Here is a 17,316-nt window from a genome sequence, read left to right on the forward strand (position 1 = left end):
CTCCTTCAGCTGTGACCTTTTTCACTTATTAAACGCTCAGTTGTGCTTAGAGCAGCAAACTCACTAAACCTTTATATAAAAGAGTTCACAATGACCGACGAGTGCATTTGATGTGCGGCTCCGTTCCACCTCTGCTTCCACTTTTCTACGCATTGCTTTGAGATGCTTTCAGGATTTTAGTGTCATGCTTCTTGGTCTCCTTATTTGGATCATTCAAACTGCTTATTACTAAAAAGTTATTCCATCAATGAAAAAAAAAACAATAAATGAATGATTAAAGCTTTCTTAGTTTTTGCTAAACGGTATGTCTGTAATCCATGTGTTATTCATCTGAAACACCTATTGTGCAATTTTAAGGCCTTTAATCTTGATTAAATGTTCTTGTACATAGAACCCTTTGGGCTGAAATTACTGACAATCCTGGACAGGGTTCCTGAGCATTTTTTGTAATTCATATAAAACACAACGATGTTTATCATGTCTCTGAGTTGTTGGTGAAATATTGTTACTGTATTTTAATGCTGTTTTTCTAAGTAACTGCAGCCAAGATGAGTTTGCATGCGTTAGTGACTTTTGTCATGGCCAGTGTAGCCTTTTGATGACTTTGATAGACTTAGTTTCCTTTTGGAACCGATCACCACGAATCAAGATGCTTGACTTTAGTACTGATTGTAGATATCGTATATGCTGTTTTTTTTTTCTTTACTAAAACATCATGTGTAAATCTGTGACTTTGATCTATTGACAACAATCACAAGTAAGTTTAAGGGCTGTTGTTGCATTTCTAGTTGAACGGTTGAGAAAAGCGCATCAGCAGCTGCCTGATTCCCGCTGTTACTCAGGCAAACCTTTAGGATCTTTTTAAAAACTATCATTGCTCACAGCAATCAAATGGAAGTCTTACACATCATTGCCAAGAATGTTTACATCTCTTGAATGTTCATCGCCTTTTATCAACCGCAAACCTTTTCTGGATTGTACTGGGATGATTTGTGATAGGCCCACACAAAGTAGATGACGACTGGCAGCCCTTAGAAGAATTCCTAAAGGAAGTTCGTTTTGGACTTTGACTAGGCCAGTCTAACACACGAACATGCTGTGATCTGAACCAATCCTTTGTAACTCTGACTGTTACGTTTAGGGTTGTTCTCCTGCTGGAAGGGGAACCTCCACCGACCTCTTGGCTGCCTTAGTAGTTGTTGTCATACTCCATTTTCAGATGATAAATTAAACCCGGATTTAAAATACACACGCTGACGATTTACAAAATAGGTGCCTTCTGGAACTGCATTTCATTGAAGGGTATCAAACTAAAGGGCGGCAAAAAACAAACGCACAGCACACATTTCAGATTTTTATTCGTAAAAACATGCTTATTTGTGTTGGTCTATCACATTAAAAATCTAAAAAGGAAAATAAAATAAGAAATACATATTTTCAAGCTTGTGATGTAACCAAACGTGTGGGAAAGTTGAATGTGGAGATGAAGCAGGTGGACTGCCTTCAGCATTTTTATTGTAATGACTTCTAGTCAAATGTATTTGAATGCTACGGTTTTCTGCAATGATCAAGTAGAAATGTGTCACGTAATGTACTTTGCATAACTGAAATAAAGGCGCCGCGCCTCGGTGCCTCCAGCAATAAAGTTGTTTGAAAGAAACAAACAAAGAGACTGATTCTTTGTGCAAGTTGTGCAAAACGATATTTTCAGGCAGTTTAAACTGATGCGGGAGCTGCATCGCCACACACACACAACGTTACGCGTCACTGAGACCCAGGCACTGACACGGCAGCTTCAGGTAAACAGCATAAACATGGGCGTTGACGTAGACGACAAACAGGACGCATCTAGGCCAGCGTGACGTATGTAGCATCTGTGGTGACTCCGCAGTTGTTGTCCTTCATAGACATCAGGATGTAGCCGTCGTTGCCCCAGTACGTGGACCAGGAGTTCTTGATCAACCAGTATGGCTCCCCGTTCAAAGTGCCGTACCCCACTGCAAGCACGGCGTGGTCCAAGTCATCCGTGGTATTCCCTGAAGAGAGGACAGAACCCGAACCGAGTTAGCTTGCAGACAGGAACAAGCAGTGTTGTATAGGAACGAAGTAAAAATACTTCTCTACTGTACTTAAGTACATTTTGGAGTACTTTATACTTTTATCGGGTATAAAATTTCTTGATAACTTTTACTTTACTATATTTCTGAACTTAATTGCATACTTTTACTCCGATACATTTTCAATGTCTGGTTTAGTTACTCGTTACAAAAAAAAACAGAGAGAGAGAGACGTGCCAGATGTGCGTACATGCACAGGTTCACCCGAAGTACTGCTGTGGGCCAGCGGGGGCGGGGCCTGGCGCTCCAAGCAGCCAATCACTAACGCACCTGGTCTTTGATTGACATGGTGACACCCCCCTTTAACTCCACTCTCATTGGTTGTGCTGCCTTAAATCCCCCCTTCCCTCTTCCTGATTGGCTGTTATCTATTGCGTGTGTGTGCGTGCATGTACATGTGTGCTTGGAGCAGAGATTTCAGTTTTGATTCATACTGAGATACTGCGGTTACCACAATTAATACTAGGCTACGAAACAAGTCCCAGTTAAGAAACTAAATATTCTCTGCAAGGCTGCTGAGTGCAGTTCTGAACAGAAGCAGGAGAGAGAGTTTTGATTTGTTGAACTTGAGAAATGTAAGTAACCAACGTTAATATCTCAAAATAGCATTTAATTCTGAAGTATAACACATTTTATCAACAAAAACCTAATCTCATTTATAAAACTAAATATTCTGTGCCAGGCAGGAGTTCTGAAGACTGCTGGAAAGATGGAAAAGCAAAGACTGCAGGTTATTAAAAATTCATAATCTTAGCCACACAGCCACCTGAAAAAGAAAAGGTGAGGGTTCCCCTTTTACCAATATTTCATTGTTATTATTGCTTTCATTTTTTGTCGACCATTTGAGGCAGTTCAGGCATAAATAGCAGGTGTAATTTCTATTAGACAATTACTATTAAATGTAGTAATAGCAATTATTCCTCACTTTTATCAATATATCCAGTCTAACTATTGCCATCATGCAGGTTTTACAAATGCACAAGATGTTATCGAGTGAAAATGTTTCAATCTGTTTGTCACTGCTTTTGGATGGGCCTATATTATTGCTTGTTTGACGAGTTTTAGCTCAAAACTGTGTCAACTCTAAGAATCTTACGTCTGGACTAAAAATGGAAAGCCTGTTGTTCATGCCAGGAATCACAGTCAACACTGGGGGCTGAGCACCCCTAAAGGTCAGATCCTAGAATCGCCCCTGATCACCACCAACAGGATAAGAAGCTGGTTCAGTGGTAAAGCGGGTTAAATTAACCTTGTGGTATAGGTAGAGCATCTATTAGTAGAGCTGGGAGTCCTACTTTTCTGAACTAAATGATACCTGCAACCGCAGGTGTATCTATTAGCAAGTTTACCACTTCCTGTAGGTTAGATATCACTTCATCACTTAACCAAGTTCTTAGTATACACCCCCTTTGCCTGCACTTGGTTGTGTACAATTTTAAAGTGGATAGCACTGACCTTACTTGAAGAAGGAAAACTGAAAGCTTACAAAAAGGTTGTATTTTCTGTCTAAACTTGGTCTAAATTTCTCCTGCACTTGGTTGTTAATATTATTTTAAGGGAATTTGACTTTCAAGGTTTACCAACATCTAAAAATGTAATTCAAACTGCATTTGCTTTGTTTTACCTTTTACTTATACTCTTTATTACATTACTTGAGTACATCTATTTTTACAGTAATTTTCATACTTAAGTAAAAGACATTTCAGATACTTCAAGACTTTTACTCAAGTAACATTTCAGTCAGTGACTTGGACTTTTACCAAAGTCATATTTTGGAGAGGTACTTATACTTTTATTTGACTCCGAGATTTCAGTACTTTATACAACACTGAGAACAAGGTCAAAAACACCAGAGAGACGTGAACTCACCACAGGCCGGTTCGTAGTAAACGCCGTGGCTGTAAAAAACGAACGATCTGTGCGAGGCATCGATGCTGACGGCTGCTGGCCCGTTCTTGAAGAGGGCCAGCTTGAGGGCCTCTGCGTCGCCTGATGTCACGTTGGTGTAGCTTTTGATGTGTGCGGTGAGCTGCGATGAGTTCAGATGGCAGAAGCCATTCTGTTCAGGGAGGCAAAGGGAAAGCGTCGTCGGTTTTAATCCGATTACATGTTTAGGAGCAATGAGGGCGATCACACATAAGGACAATTCAGAAGCCTTTTATTTTAGCTCTCATGTAGAAAGTACAGCGTCTGACAAAAGTAATGCCGTCGCTTGGAAGATTTTGCTTTGTGTCAATTTGCAAAACACCAACTTCAATGGCTTTTAATTTGATTTTTTGTGATAAACTAACACAAAGTAGTTATAGTATGAAACTGAATGAAAAAGGAATGCATGCTTTTCCCAAATGCTTAAAAATACACTCCGACACATGAACCAGATCTGATCTAGACCATCAGATTGTGTCTCTGGTTGTATGCTTAGGCTTCATGTCCAGCTGGAAGCTGAACCTCTATTACAGTTTCAAGCCCTTTGCAGCATCCAACAGGCTTTCTGCCAGGATTCACCTCCGTTAAGCTCCCTGCATCTTTGCATCAGCTCTGACCAGCTTCCTGCTCCTGCCGAAGAAAAACCTGGACACAGCATGACGTTACCGTGGTGTACGCCACCACCATGTGTCATGTTTAAGGTTATTTGAGGTGTAAGTTATGTACCACAAATTGCAATTTGTGTGCAGACCAAAAGGCTGAATATTGGGCACCGACTTCCACATTATAGCTATGTCTGCTAATTGGCTCGTGGTAAACTGCAGAAAAGACTTTCCAGTAAAGGTCAGATTTGTGAAGTGCACCGTAGTTGCGCTGTCAACAGATTCTCTCACCTGAGCTATGGATCTTTGCAGCTCCTCCAAAGTTACCACGGGCCTCTTTCTTGACTTCTCTTGCTAGCTGCTAGCTAGCAGTGGATAGCCATGCCCTGGTAGGTTTCCATTTTCAAATGAGAGACTAAAATACTCTGCGTGAAATGCTCAAAGCTGGAGATGTTGCTGTATTTCCTAAACCTGCACTCAACATCTTCACAACGTTCTCTCTGATCTGTCTGATGGGTTCCTTAGTCTTTATCATGTTTTGAGTTCAAAAATTTTCTCTGACAAAGCTGGCTTTTTACTGCGATTAAATTACTTATTTTGTTTCATTTAGTGGCATCAAATTAAAAAGGCTCTAAAAACAAAATCCTGCCCTACTTTAATTATTTTTTACAACTATACAATGTATAGAATCTATATCATTTTACACTTATAAATCCATGTTTACACTTGCACTTTATCCTGGTGAAAACAGCTGAAAACAGATGCAGAACGGTACAGCTGTACATCTTTGACCCTGAGTCAGACCCAGAAGCAGAAGAAGTGCAGCCTCCTGCACAACCAGCAGAGATGCAGCAAGCGGTGTCTGAATGGACACAGGGCTAACAGTAGCCTATTGTTAGCGTTAGCCTGTGCTAAACGACAAATCGTGGCCACGTCGAAACGGCTCCTTTTCCAAACACTTACTTATTGTCAAAAAAATGACTGGGTGTTTATTTTAAGCGCTTGGGTTGTTTGTAGAAGGAGTAGAGATTCAAATTGAAGAACAAAAATGTGCAAAAAGTGAATAATGCATAATAGGTCCCCTTTAAGACAGATTTAAAAAACATTAAAAATGTGCTTTTTATGTAAGGAACTTGGGTGGGAAATATTTGAAAATGCCCTCATTTGGAAAACTTCCTGCCTACTCTATCTTGCTGACCTCATTAGAGTGGAAAATGAGTGATCAGTTTTCTGTCCCACCTCCAAAGGGTTTCGGGTCTTTAAAGGTGTAGCGCAAGATCTTTTCCGACTTTAAGTTCTGCAGGACCATCTTATTTATTGGTTGTCCCACACACCAATCATTGTGACGCAACACCAGTGTGCGTGCTCGTTCCTTGTTAGTTTCCTCTTGCTGCCATGTGCAATTCTAATGTTTACGTATCCGGTTAGCTTCGGTGTTAGCCGTTCATTGTAGCGCCGCTGCTCTCCCCGTATACTTTGAAAATGGCTGAGAGTCACAAGAAGCGAACTGTCTTACAAGTTTATGAGAAGAGGAAGGCCTCGGTAGAAAGAAATGAGACCAGAGTGGATTTGGGAGATTTCTCCACATGAAGAGTGGAAGAGCAGGTAGGCTCTATTATTCAAAAAGAGACTTTGGCATTTATTAGCTACATTTCCAGAAAATCCTCCACTCTACCTTTAACTAAAATGAAAGACCTCCACAGCTGCTGACTGTTTTTCTGAAAGGGTCCAAGCTGCCACTAACTTCACTCACCATTCCCATATAGGCTCCGTAGGTTTCTGTGGTGGCGATGCCTCCATGTTTCATAATCCACTCGTATGCCCTCCATTCCTCCCCTCCGTCGCAGCCGTTGTTGCCAAAACCCCAGGAGCAGTCCACCAGCATCTGCTGGGACAGAACCTGCAGGGAGCCCGTCTGAAAGACAAAGAGCCGAGGTCAGCAACCTGTCCTGCTCTGTGTGGTTTGGGGGAAAAGAACATGAGAAGTTCAATCCCACATTTACAGTCTGTTGTTTCAGCAGAGAGAGAACATCAAAGTCCTCATTCTCTCATCCATTTCACACATTTTTAAAAGAAAGAGAGCAAGAGAGAGAGAGAGATTGATTTTACTTTTTACAAAAAAGTAAAATCATATATAATGTATTTAAAAACAAGTCTCATTTAGTTAAATTACTTAAATAAGGAGCTTGTTATGGTGTAGTTCTCCTTTTTCAGACACATTACATAAAATCTTAAGAGAAAGAAAGAAAGACAGAAAGAGAAAAAGAAAGAAAGTACTCAAAATACTCTGACTGGAGAAGACTAGTTATAGAAATTCAGATCCTTTTCATACAGAAGAGCGCACAGAGTGTAGAAGCACGTCTTTCCACACTTTCCTGGGAAAGTACTTAACTTCCAGAACTTTTCAAACTTACCCTGCGCACGTTTTACAACAGGTTTGCAAACCTCTCATGACCAACACTAAGCTCAGAGCCCCAAAGACCACACAAAGTGATCCTACTAAAACAGACAAAGACCATTCGGACCAGCTGCTTTCCTCAGATTTGTAGACAGATGCTGGGAGACGGTCTGGAAGTACATTTAAAACCGGCCCCCGAGGAGTGGCTCTATTTGGAGAGCTGCCGGCGAAGACGGGGGCCACCGATTTGTGCAGGTCGCCGTCCCGCTGCGGCGCCACATCCTGGCAGATGTACAAAGACGGAGTGCTGGGGCCCTCGCAACAGTGCTTCCTCCCAAGCCAGGACATTCTGTTCCTGCCATCGCCGCGGAGCAATTAGGAGAACTGAGTCCGGAACAGGTCCGTGATGGAGCTCGACACATGTCGCCATAACTTTAACTAGTCTGGAAAAGGAAGTAGTACACGAGCTTTCACCCAGGGCTGATGCAGATTAACCCAACATGGTCGGCTGAACCAGACCACCTCTGCGCCCATCAGCAAATCTAAACGTGGGATGTCGTTAAAGAGATATCCTTGTTTTACAAACTTTTTACAAATAAAATCTGTGATGTGTGTCATGTCTTTGTATTCCCCCTTTACTAGGATACCCCGAAATAAAATGCAATACGTAGAACTGTGTTGCTCTGTCAAATAGAGTCCCAATAAAACACATTGGAGAAAAAAAAATAGCAACAAAGTTCAAGGGGTTTGATTACTTTGCTTACTTTACAATTCCTCAGACTGCACTTTGAAGGGAACTGCTAAATGCTGAGCTAAAGTAACCCATCCTTACTCCACACCCGGGCCGGAGCCTGTCATTCACACAGCTGCCACTAGACGTGATCAAGAGCGGCGTGCGTGTCAGACAGAGCCAAAGAATGTGGTCCGTCCGACGGGGGGCCATCAGAGCCCATAATAAACCGCCTGGACGTTTGGATCAGTTGCTAGGGAGCGCAGGGGGAGGAATGCCTTTGAGCTTTGACCGACTGAAGCCAGCGTTCACCATTTATTCCTTTATTCAGCCCGACTGTTAAGCATCTGTAATGTGTGTGGAGCAGCCCCTGCTCTGGGGACACCAGTAAGCGTGGTTCTGTACAGAAGCATCAAGGACTGATGAACGTGACTGAAAAAAGAAAAAGACCTCTACTTTCATTACCCCGTTTACATACTGCCAATATTTAATTCACAACAAGTTTTTCCACAAATTATTTGCCGTTTGTGTTTCATTTTGTGTGTTTCTGCTGTATGGTGCATGGTGCTTTGCAGAAATATTGCTACTCATGGAACGTTTTGTCACTTCTTCCACTCTCCAGTCGCAGGTGTATGATGTGTGATATGGACAAACTCAAAGTAGAGCCTAGTTGTGAAGTAGAAGGAAAAGGAAACGTAGTCTTCCAGCTTTCTAACAAATAGAAATCTGAAAAGTTTGCCAAATAATTCTGTCCTAAAGGGTAGACGCCGGACAAGCCGGGCCAGATTCCCAGTTGTCTTTAGGCCTGGACTTTGACTGGACCATTCTAACCCGTTTATCTAAGCCTGTCCATTACAGCTCTGAGCTTTTTTTTTTTTTTTATTTTTTACAAAATTTCACTATATTTTATGCGCTAAATTCTATTATAAGTAAACCTTGCTTCTTGATGATTTCAAAAGGATGATCTTTTTTTTTATCTACGCCAGACTTAACTGCCATGAAAGTGAAGTAACATGAACAGATGAAGCTCTGTGCTGAACCTCTGCGGCCTCACAGAGGCAAAGGGACTCAGTGAAAAAAACACTGCGATGGGACTGGACTAAAAGCTGCTTCACCTTTAGGAAGAGAGCGCCCTCTACTGCCCCAGTGGTGGCAAAGCTCCAGCAGGATCCACAGATGGCTTGGTCCTTCACTGGAGTCACAGCGCCTGAACATGGAAGAGTCCGGTTTGACCAACAAATGCCCAGACAGACGAATGCAACTGCGGCTCAGAGTTGAGTCTCAGGCGTACCGTACAGTCTCCAGTCTAGCGACTCGGGTACTTTCACCCCTCCATACAGCTTGGATGGGAAGGGGAGCCCGTTGTTTGGCGTCTTGCTCCGCTTTCTCCCCCTCATGGCTGCCAGCTCCGACAGGGTGCGATCCGACAGGGAGTTCAGAGCCAGGGAGAAGGGCAGGCCGGCTCTGTTCTTAGAGTGGACGTATCTACAGTAACGAGAAGACGAGAAGGCTTTTTTTTTAAAACGATAAACAGGGAGAGGTAAATGGTTGCAGTGCTTTAGCGTCACGGTCAGACGTGCTCCTTGAACCTGAGGTTGTGAAGAAAAGCGTGCTCCCTCTCCTCGTGCTCCATGTCGTCGCTGTACCGACGCTGGAACTTCTCCTTGAAATGAAGGAACATCTTCTGAGAACGGCCCGAAGCTGAGGTGTGGATGAGCTCTTTCATTGGGTTAGCCAGCAGGTGGTGCTCCACCCCTGGGCCGGGAAATCCCCCACAGCTCATCCCTAAAGGGAAAGAGAGAAAAACACCCGGTTGTTGTCATCATTTGAAGGTTCTAAAGGGTTCCGCTAAACGCGCAGCTCGCACACGAACCTTCAGGCAGGGAGAAGACTTTGGGGTCAAATCGGGCGCTGAACTCCTTGTAGTCCACCAGGTACTTGTCGTAATGGGAGCCCAGCAGGGTGTTGTAGCCCATCATCTCGTAGTGCAGGGGTACGGAAGTCGTTTTGTGTCCGTCTGCGCTTTTCTCTGCGTTTGTCACCCACAGCGTGTAGGTGTTCTTCTTGTGACCCACCGTGGTCACGTTCTGCCAAACCTCGCACAGGGAGCCGCCATAATACTCCATCCTCAAGAACTACGGGGGAAAATCCATAGGTCAATTCTCAGGGTCAAAGGATGTTTGTATAAATCATTTGTTGAGCACAAAATGACTCAATTAAAGAAAATTACCAGTAACTCTCCCCCCAAAAGGCAGCCAGCCTCAAACGATGATTACTGTAATATTACATAACTGAAAGACCTACTAGGGCTCGGATGAGGTTTCCATTTATGTAAACAATAATTCAGAATCAACCTGTGCCTTCGCCTACAGTCCTAGAAATGCGGGCATTGAAAGCATTGAGATAAACGACAAAGATCCAGTTTACACTGATATTCAGCAGCAAAGTATCTGAATGTCCAGCTGCTGCAGCCTCATTGCTGATGCACAGCACTGGCTAAAAAAGGCTCTCTACCACAACCCACGCAAAGCAGTGATGCACATCTGTGGCCGGAGCTGCAGCTTTACGAAAACCCAGCTAAAATTACGCAATTATTACTGTTGCGATTCATCTGTTTAACCACTGCATGAGCAACGCTTCGCGAGTTAAAGCTGCGAAGAACTGTGGGCACGGGTGCCGGCAGGACTTTTTGGGCCCCATAACAACAACAGAAATAAAAATAAATCATCCCAAAAGCACATAAATATAGGACATTTTACTTTTCCCCCTCATACGGCCTCCTGACTGTGGACCTTAATAGTAATCCACTTCCTTTCCCAGAGGACACTTTAAGCAAGCGGTGACGGAGATGCTGATTGGTTCCTAGGATCAAGCCATGCCAAGATTTTAAAAATGTTAGAAAACATGTAACAATGTTCACAAAAAGCTTCAAAATCACTTAAACTGCTCTGAATGATAAACAGTCGCTACAGTGAGCTTCCCCACATGTTGCTGCACACTGCTAGTCAGCTGGCTGAAAGGTGGCTGCTTTGACCAGAAAGAAAATAACACTAATTCAGTGGTAGGGACATTTTTAGGTGGTGAAACCGCAGACAGTCAGGGTGTGTAAACTATAACGGTGTCACTCATTACTCTCATTAAGACAACAATGTTTTTTGTAACCACAGTTGCCAAGCTGTGAGCAGCATGCGGCAGGGCTGCTGACCACAGGTTGGCAACCTGGGCTGATCGTCCAACTAATTCATTAGCCAATCTACACTTGTCTGATTACAAAATGTTGCAGATGCATATCATCTATGTTTTATTATGTCTAAAGATCAAAATCCAAACGTAACTACAATGTTTTTGAAACCAGTTTTAGAACTGTAGGTCCATTACAAATAGATGATTTCAGTCACCGGCTAATAAAAAGCGCTGGCTTTGCAGAAACAAAGCCATTTCTTTCTAATGGAAAGAAAATGCCCAAAAAACAACACTCTTCAGTTATTATTTTCGCCATTTTCAGCATCATGAGGTGTTTCAGACTGAAGTCAGAGGAAGTTTCAAAGGATTCTGGAAAGGATTTAATGTGTTTTCAGACTGCGGTAACCGAGCACCACCCTTTGGTAGGTGCTGTTCCTTTCACTCATTTGTTGTCGTTTTCTACATGACTTTTCCAGCTATGAAAAGGAGCCATCTGCCACGGGACGTCAATTCTTACCCAACAACAAAAGATCCTCTATTTTAACTCTTTGATCCCTCCGTCTGTTAAGTTAAACCAAGGTTTTACATCTTCCAACTATTTTTTTTTCTTGCTAGTACTGCAGTTCAGAAAGATCAAGCTTTGCAAAACAAATGATACAAAATTCCCCTTTCGACTTGTCCCATATGATCCCTTATGATGATTTCCTTATGATTTTAGAGACCTTCTGATAGCTGCAGCTTCCATACCTCCAAGTCTCTCAGTCAGAAACCTTTGTGCACAAACACCATTTTTAATACATCACCGCCTTATCGACAGATGAAACATGCTTCCTTGTTAGCAATTCAAATCCTATGCTGATTTGATTTAAGGAAAAAAATGGTTTTAAAAGCGATGCTTCATTTCTAGCCAAAAATAACCTGAATTGTGGTCTTAAAGTCAGCAGGAAGTTCACAAACACACCTGGAAGCCCTGCACATCTGGCAGCGAAGCCTGCGGTCTGACCACTTCGTCCTTAGTGCCGTTAACCTGAAAGCACTTCATGACGTTCATCTCAGCCTCTGTGGTCTCCGGAGTGATTTTGTAGGAAACACCAAACTGCTGCTGAGCCCCCAGCTGGTAAGTGGAGACCTGACCTGGTGACAGGGACAGAAGGAAAGAGGGACGCTTGATGTTCGGAGCACCGTTGATCTTTCTGCACCGCTGCTGTTTAAGTGAAGCAGAGAAACTGCGGCGAATCATGCGCTGTTCATATGTTATAACTATTCTATCGGTCCCACGTTGCCGTGGTTTCCGTGACATCTTTGACGCTAACTTAGTTTCTCTCTTGTTCTTACAATACCAAAACTGGTGGTCTCCGTTTACCTGCTGTGTCGAGTTAGCCTCCTCACTTCGGGGCTGCCTGCTGTAAAATGATGGCCCACGTTTCAGTTTTTAAAGAAACTTACATACGGCTACACATTTTGTCAAATTACAGATCCAAACTTCACTAACTTTCTAATTTGCAACGTTCATATCGATTTGGAGGGCGAAAAATGTTGGCTAATATAGACCAAGTTTTATGAGTTTGCATTTTTGAATCAAAATGCTAGAGGTCACAAAGAGATGGAGGCACAGATGAGAATGAGATGAAACAAAGTAGGCATATATCACGAGTCACTTAGTCATCGCAGTATTTACCAAATATTATTGGCATCGCAAGGTTTTCCAGCATCAGGCAGCCATACTTTACATTAACAGTTGTCCCGAACATTGTGAAGCTACTTTTGCTTCAATTAAAATCTTTGGCGTCTGTCTCTAGCAGCTTTGCATTTCTAGAGATCGATGTATCCATTCTTCTTTACCAAATCACTCGAGCTGCGTTAGATTTTGAATTGTTACTATTCGGATCCTACCACAGACTATCAGTCAGATTTGGGCGAGGCACAGAACTGGGACAATGTAAAACATGAATGCAGACTGATGATCTAAAAACCATCTCACTGTAGTTAGGGTGGTTGTCCTGCTCGCTAAGACTAAAGTCTTTTTCAAGCAAGTAAATAAGCAAGTAAAAAGTAAAAAAATCTCAACCACTAACGGCGTTTGTAAACTTAACCCATCAGAGTTTATCCTTAGTGCATAACATGGTAATACAACAGGTTGAAGGTTGTGGTTGTAATGAGACAAAAATGGGAAGATATTTTTGGAAGTCGGTGTGAAATTGACTTTAAAAAATGTGTTGTATACGCTTGGTATTATAATATTTGGTGTATCAAGAAGGAAATAAAATCTGAGCTCAGTTTCAACAAACAGCCCTGCAGTGATGTGTGTCACATGAGTTAGCAGGTCAAGTTCTCCAATTACTCTCCATCTCCCTTCATAACTTCCTGTTCACATTTGATGAGGTCTGCAGTCTGCCTTCTTTTCAGCGACACAACAGGATATCAGATTTGGATCCATCCATCCATCTGTGAAAAACACAGAGCCAGCTTTAAGAGCCTTAACACTAAAGCAGAGTAGTTGCCTTACCATGATAATAGTCTATCCGGCTGGACTTTGCTGGGAGGTCAAACCAGCCCTCAAACGGCTCCACAATCTCAGCATAGGGCAAAGAGATCACTCCTGCGAGGGGGGGAAGAGAGACGCCTTTAAAGTCCACAGATCCCTGTCATTAGGACCAACCCTGTCATTTTAAAGCTTACCTTTGACGTGATAGGTGTCCCCAAAGTCAGGAAGAGAAGGGACTGCTTTCCCCTCTGCGGCTACAAATAACCCCCCCCACCAGAGAAAAACAGGATAAAACAGTGAATTTAAAACAATATCGGTTGTTTTGAATTCATACGCAGGCGATGTAACAGAAACAGCAACGACAATAACAACACAGACTATGCAGACCCGTTTTCTTGTGTTCTAACTTAGCCTATTTAGCCACATAGCTGAGAATTAAACAGTTTAACAAAAAAAAAAAAAACAGTTAAATATGGGACTAAAATGCTATTCAATTCAATTTTATTTATATAGTGCCAATTCATGAAACATGTCATCTCGAGGCACTTTACAAATGCTATTATTACGTTATTATTACGTACTAGCAGCTGGTTACGAGAAACAGCTGCTACGCAACAACAACAGCCCCTCATGCTAGCTCCTTTTAAACGGGTCGACTGCACACATTTCACGGGGAAACCGACGCCGTCCCTTACCGCTGGCAGCCCACAAAACAACCGAGGCGACGCACAACAGCCGCATTGTGTGTATAAACCCAGTTTAACAAAGAAGGGTTAAGAATTAGGGGAAAATTACAGCAAGGCGACGCTCCAACACATGACTCGATAAAAGCTGCTCCCGTAACCCCCCAAAACACTCATTAAATAAACACGAAACCCAGACGAACCCCACCACGTCCCGTCTCGACCAATCACATCACGGCGAGGAGACGCGTTGACCAATTGGGTTTCAGAGGCGGGGTTCTTCTTGTACAACAGTCACGTGACGTGGGTCATATGATCTGAGATGATCGGCAGTCGGTTGGGCAAGTTTTTGCTGCTCTTTGCAAATTTAACGGACCAAGGTGCATTTTCTGTGCTGCTTAGAAAGACGATTTAGCAAGATAGAGAAGGAGTGACCTGGGGGACTTTCCTGACTGCTGTTTTACTGGGGAAAATGTGAATAAATAAGTAAACAATTCCTTAATGAATCGATGGGATAATAATAAAGACTGGGCAAAAATGTTAACTATTCCATAATTATGCTCCTCATAATGTAATGTAAACACGGTATCTTCCAGCTTTAGTCTTATCCAACAGTTTTAATCTCTTTTTTGTAGTAAAAATAACTTCACGGTCCCTGGAAAATACATGTTTACAATCAGTGGTGTTCAAAAAGGAAAATGACAGTCTGTAGGATACCTACCCTTGGATCAAATCCAGTGTAACCAAATGCCCTCAGACGCTATCTAACTTGTAAATGGAGTCCAGCTGTGTTTAATTGGATCTTTGTGTAAATGCAGCTGTTCCGTGAAGTTTCTGGTATTTGTTAAAGAGCATTAAAATGATGATTTTTATTATTATTATTGTCAAGGGAGACCTGTCATAAAGGCAATAAAACATATGAAAGTAAATAGATCAATTACATTGCCAATAAAGGTGACAAAAGGGCCTACTTTGAAAAATGAAAACAAAAAGCATGCAGAGATAAACTAAAAGCATAGGACCATGAGAACAGGCAATAAAGATTAAAATCAGGAATAGATGCTGCTGCTTGCTGTTAAAAGCCAGCCTGTATAGATGAGTTTTGAATGGCTGAAAGCTTTAGATCAGTGGTGGAGCATAGATCCAGAGGGAGCTGGTTCCAGAGTCTGGTTGCTTGCACTGAGAAAGCTCGATCACCTCAATGTTTGCTTCTGGTTCTTGGTAAATGTGATAAAACGGATTTGAAGTCCTGGCAGACACACAATAGTTTAGTAATTTATCCAAATAAGGTTGAGCCAGGCCATTAGGTGCTTTAAAAACAAACAATTTTTTTTTTAGAATCTATTCTAAAATAGACAGGAAGCCAGTGTAAAGACGAAAGAGCCGGGGTGATGTGATCATGTTTGAAGTTGTCGGTTAGAAGACGGAAAGCTGCCTTTTGGACAAGCTGAAGGCGGGTGAGGAATAACTGAGAGAGGCTGAAATACAAGACATCCCAATAATCAAATCTGGAGCAGGTAAAGGCAGGAAAGGCCTTCTCCAGGTCATGACGACTTAGAAAAGGGTCTTCTTTGGCCAGAAGACAGCTTCTGGGAAAGCTTTTCAATTGTTAATTTCCCTCCTGTGTTGTTTCATTCTTGTGTTTAAATTGTAGCACTCTGAGATTCCTTGGAACGGAGGGCCATCTTCCAGCAGGACAACGACCCTAAACGTATCAGCCCCAATCATTAAGCCCAGTTTAAGATGGGACAGGTTTTCCTTGCTCAGCCCTACTATCAGCATAGTTTTCTTGAAAATAAAAAATTGCCAACAGCCTAGAAACACTATGTACTCAAGATCCTCGCTAAAACCTAAAATAAAGCCTGGAGTATAAAATAATTATTGTAATGTAGTAATAGTGGCATAATACATGAGTTAATATTAATCTAAAACAAGGGGGAAAAAAAGTAAAAACGGGTTTAAGTAAATTTGGAAACGTATCATGAAACAGGTACCAAAGGATGATCAAATTGGAAACAAAATGCAACGATGCATTCTATCACAAACACAAGTTTCAGTCTTATTCGTGTCGGCATCTGTATTTTATCTCTTGACTTTGATTGAAATCATTGGCTTGTATGGTCGCACGACATCTACTACCAGTGATGTAAAATACTAAACACTAATTAAATGAATGACAAATTTGATGTCCAGTCACAAGTCCAGTCATTATGCAGAGACGTTAAGGAAAATGCGTAGTGTGATATCAACACTAGATGTCAGTATGTTCCAGGACACAATCCTGAGCTGGGTCCAGAGTCATTCTGGCATAGATGTTGCAGACCTCGGTTCTCTAAAGTGCCTGAAGGCCAGCCTGCAGTCAGTATAGTGTGGAATCAGGACATGAAAGACATTAGTCTACATTTAACTTAGTCAGGCGGGAGTCTGGCGGCAGTAAGTGAAGTCATGAGAGGGTAGAGTAGTTAGTGGGGCGTGCAGCAGCCGAGTGTGTGTTTTATGAACACTACAAGAAAGCGGTGCAGACAAATGTTCCCTTCAGAGTGGGGACTAACATTTACCTTCATCTCAGGCGGAAAAAGCACAAAGACAAAGAAATCTGTTGGTCTAAAACTCTGTCCTGCTAAATATGGGGTGTAGCGCACGAGGCACTGAATGTCACGAGAGCATCGAAACTTTTCTGGGTGTAATCTGATGACTCAAGCTCAGAGATGTTACGCAAGACTTTCTCTCCAGAGAAACCAAACCCCAAAAACAAACAGAAGCACCTTTCTTTCCCCCCCCCGCCTCTAAATGAGATCCAAATGCTATAACTCTTCTGTTTAAACACAACGATCTTCCTCTCGCACACAAAGGATCACTATCCGCTGCCAGTGGTGCGCCCTCATGGCCTCCAGAAACACCAAACGCACATTTCCCTGAAAAGCCCAGGGAGAGCAACATTGACCGAAAGTCTCTGAATCTGTGTTGATTTAAAAAAGGGAAGATAAAACACGGTGTTTTCAGACTCCACAGTGACACAGAAGTGTGAAGTTTATCAGAATATGAACTTGCCATCATGCCTGCTGAGGGTTGTAGAGTGTTTAACGAAAAGCCGAAGAACACGGAAGACGAGGTTGTTTTGCTTTGTGGTCAAAGAGAACAAAGATAAGTTAGAACCATGTCAAATCTTTTCATGTGATGGGTCGTGATAAT

The 17,316-nt window shown here is 42.3% G+C and overlaps 1 protein-coding gene across 2 annotated transcripts; it reads right to left on the reverse strand.

Moving 5' to 3' along the window:
* Positions 1-1,497: 1,497 nt before the first annotated feature.
* Positions 1,498-14,307, reverse strand: zgc:110239 (C1 family peptidase). 2 transcript variants are annotated; one of them, XM_012870913.3, is made up of 11 exons: positions 14,137-14,306; positions 13,636-13,695; positions 13,463-13,555; positions 11,918-12,090; positions 9,647-9,908; positions 9,363-9,558; positions 9,065-9,258; positions 8,889-8,980; positions 6,399-6,560; positions 3,987-4,176; positions 1,498-2,036 (listed from the first exon to the last, which is right to left on the reverse strand). In XM_012870913.3, exons 1-11 carry the CDS (start codon positions 14,180-14,182, stop codon positions 1,849-1,851), a joined length of 1,656 nt encoding a protein of 551 aa, XP_012726367.2. In that variant the 5' UTR covers positions 14,183-14,306; the 3' UTR covers positions 1,498-1,848. The 2 variants fall into 2 exon arrangements, with proteins under 2 accessions (XP_012726367.2, XP_021176331.2); XM_021320656.2 differs by having other exon boundaries at positions 1,849-2,036; positions 13,636-13,689; positions 14,137-14,307.
* Between the last annotated feature and the right edge of the window lie 3,009 nt (positions 14,308-17,316).

Source organism: Fundulus heteroclitus, chromosome 13, assembly GCF_011125445.2.
Source record: "Fundulus heteroclitus isolate FHET01 chromosome 13, MU-UCD_Fhet_4.1, whole genome shotgun sequence".
Classification (NCBI taxonomy): Eukaryota; Metazoa; Chordata; class Actinopteri; order Cyprinodontiformes; family Fundulidae; genus Fundulus; species Fundulus heteroclitus.